The 3,965-nt window shown below is 21.8% G+C and overlaps 1 protein-coding gene across 1 annotated transcript in view; it reads left to right on the forward strand.

Annotated features, from left to right (window-relative positions):
• LOC145297495 (nuclear pore complex protein Nup93-like) overlaps positions 1 to 3,965 on the forward strand; it is an 88,464-nt gene extending 84,499 nt beyond the window's left edge. Inside the window, exon 24 of the mRNA XM_080143391.1 lies at positions 3,794 to 3,965. Coding sequence (XP_079999517.1) covers positions 3,794 to 3,913 — 120 coding nt within the window. The 3' untranslated portion in view covers positions 3,914 to 3,965. The remainder of the gene's footprint in view (positions 1 to 3,793) is intronic.

Here is a 3,965-nt window from a genome sequence, read left to right on the forward strand (position 1 = left end):
TTTTGTATATATATATACATATTTATATATTTTGTATATATATATACATATTTATATATTTTGTATATATATATACATATTTATATATTTTGTATATATATATATACATACTTATATATTTTTTATATATATATACATACTTATATATTTTTTATATATATATACATACTTATATATTTTTTATATATATATACATATTTATATATTTTGTATATATATATATACATATTTATATATTTTGTATATATATATATATACATATTTATATATTTTGTATATATATATACATATTTATATATTTTGCATATATATATATATTTATATATTTTGCATATATATATATATTTATATATTTTGCATATATATATATATATATACATATTTATATATTTTGTATATATATATATACATATTTATATATTTTGTATATATATATATATACATATTTATATATTTTGTATATATATATACATGTTTATATATTTTGTATATATATATACATATTTATATATTTTGTATATATATATATATATTTATATATTTTGTATATATATATATATATATATATATTTATATATTTTGTATATATATATATATATATATATATTTATATATTTTGTATATATATATATATATATATATATTTATATATTTTGCATATATATATATATACATATTTATATATTTTGCATATATATATATACATATTTATATATTTTGTATATATATATATACATATTTATATATTTTGTATATATATATATACATATATATATATATACATATTTATATATTTTGTATATATATATATACATATTTATATATTTTGTATATATATATATACATATATATATATATACATATTTATATATTTTGTATATATATATATACATATTTATATATTTTGTATATATATATATACATATATATATATATACATATTTATATATTTTGTATATATATATATATACATATTTATATATTTTGTATATATATATATATACATATGTATATATTTTGTATATATATATATATATACATATTTATATATTTTGTATATATATATATACATATTTATATATTTTGTATATATATATATACATATTTATATATTTTGTATATATATATATATACATATTTATATATTTTGTATATATATATATATACATATTTATATATTTTGTATATATATAAATACATATTTATATATTTTGTATATATATATATACATATTTATATATGTTGTATATATATATAGATATTTATATATTTTGTATATATATATACATATTTATATATTTTGTGTATATATATACATATTTATATATTTTGTGTATATATATATATATACATATTTATATATTTTGTATATATATACATATTTATATATTTTGTATATATATACATATTTATATATTTTGTATATATATATACATATTTATATATTTTGTATATATATACATATTTATATTTTGTGTGTATATATATATATATATATATATATATATATATATATATATATAAACATATTACAAACTACACAAAATTATGCATAACCTATTTATCTATTTTGTGCATAAATATGTATATATATGTATATACATATTTATATATAAACAGAATATTACAAACTATACAAAATGCATTTATATTTTTCATAATAGTAATTTGTTTTATTGATGCAGTAAAATAAATACTTCTTGGAAAATGTTTATAAATTATAATTTTTTTTTTTTATGTATTCCTGTAGTAAAACAAATACTATCTTTTAAATATAATCATATCAGGCATGGGGAAGTATACGAAGGCGATAGCAATACAGAAAAGTGGCTGTTGTATTGTGTTAGAAATTTTCTTGAGTTATTTCTAACAGTTTTTTTTGTTATAGAAAAGAAAAATCTTTTGTAGCAGAACAACCGTCCCCCTTTTGGACAAAGTCAATTAAAAACCAACAAGTTATTGCATTCAAAAACAAATTATATTCAGTTATAACTACAAATACAATAAAGAGTTATACTTACGTCAGATTGAAGATTGGTAGTTTCCAAAACGGTTGTTCTAGAAAATGTTCATTTCTTTTTAAAAGAAAATAAGGTAACAGAGATGAGGAGACGTGTTTTCGTTCCTTTCAGTAAATTCTTTTTGAGCTCCTCTCGTCCACGTTCCTTTTTTAAAGCTTTTCTATATAGCCTCTCCTCAAGTAATAGTGGGTAATTTGCATAAAGTCACTCACGCAAATTGTCCTAAAAGGTCTTAAGAATATTTCCAACAATTGATGAACAAAAATGGACAAACGAAAGGTCTTATGGTTTTCCCAGTTATATCAAACAGTACATTCATATTTACTGATTTGTTTTGTGATTCTCTTGAAAAATAAATGGATGTACAAAGTTAAAAAAAGTAACAAAGACAAATAAGACCTTCTTTCGCTTGTCCATTTTCGTTCATACGTCACACCAATACTACAACCAGTTCCCTGCATTGCTATAGCCTTCTTATACTCTTCCATATCTATTTACCAGCAATGCTTCAAGCAAACTACCTTTCTCTATTATAATCATATTATATTTAATACTTGCTTTCTTAAAACACACATAAAATTTATTTACATATTTTAATAACAGTTGTCCTCCATGACAATGTAGCTAAAGCTGTTGAGCACTCTTTCCGATAATCAGCAAAACTTTGTGCAACACTGGTATAAACTTGCTAGCACATCGTCATGAATGAGAGAACCTCATGGCACAAGCAGTAAACCCATCTCTCTAAGAAATGAGGAGATAATACTGGAGAGAGTACAACAATATTGTAGCTCACTTACACTAGAATGCCTCGGGTAATGTTAAACTTAAGCAGGCAAACACATCCAACTATTAGTTGTCTGAATGGTCGGTTACCCAGGATCTCTTCAGTAATAAGAGAAAAAACACAATATGTTGGACGTTGCTACAGAAGAAAGATGAGGTCGTCATTGATGTGTTACTGTAGGATCCTAAAAATGGAACTGCTAAAGTAAGAAGACCTGTCAAGACGTACACAAAAATTATTGATAGAAGACACTATATTGACCAACTTCTACTGTACACTCTTTAACCCTTATCCTTGAGTGGCCTCTGGGCCTTGATAATGTGGTGATGCCTTTGTAAAAAAAAAAAAAAAAAAAAAAAAACTTACAACTTGAAAATCTTCCTAAGGCCATGGAAGATAGAGACCTGTGGGAGGAAAGAGTGAATTTAGTCCGGGCAACCTGTTCGATATGATATGAATATCGTAGCAGTTGCATTGCCGAAAGAACAATTGAAGAGAGAGGTGTAAAAAAAAAATGATCAAAAAAGAAGTGGTACTTGTTTAGAATTCAACCTCTTTTCAAAACAAAAATTCAGAAAAAACCTTTGATGTACATATCTGTCATGGAACAAAGATGCTATATTCCAAAAATTATGTAAATTGATCAAATATTTTTTTAACTTAAAGAAAATCAAATTTTTATGATGAAGATGTAAGATTTTGATCTGCCATCTTTTTTCATAAATAAATGGGAGATGACTTAATTCAAACTATCGAAATCAAAAACAAGCTTTGTAATGGATTCAATTTACTATTAAAAGTGCTAACATTGTAAAAAAATAATTTTCTATATAAAAAAAACCCTACATGATGTGATTCAATTGACGTGATTTTTGGAGTGACATCATTGTTCCATGATTGGTACACCCATCATAAACTCAGCATTTTCTTATAAATAAACGTTTTCTTTCTTCAAAATTTTTTTTTCTCTAAATTCTCATTTCAGAGTCTGAATGTCATACGCAACCAAGCAAAAGCTTTGATAATGTTTGTTGGAATGTTACCGTATCGGCTGCCGGGCGATACAAATGCTCGTCTTGTACAACTTGAAGTGCAACTCAGTTGAAAGGTCATGTTCACATAGAATTGTTAAACACACCATCATCAAAAAAAGAAAA

The sequence above is a fragment of the Euprymna scolopes genome, chromosome 18 (genome assembly GCF_053919585.1).
Source record: "Euprymna scolopes isolate OS-2025 chromosome 18, ASM5391958v1, whole genome shotgun sequence".
In the NCBI taxonomy this organism is placed as follows: Eukaryota; Metazoa; Mollusca; class Cephalopoda; order Sepiida; family Sepiolidae; genus Euprymna; species Euprymna scolopes.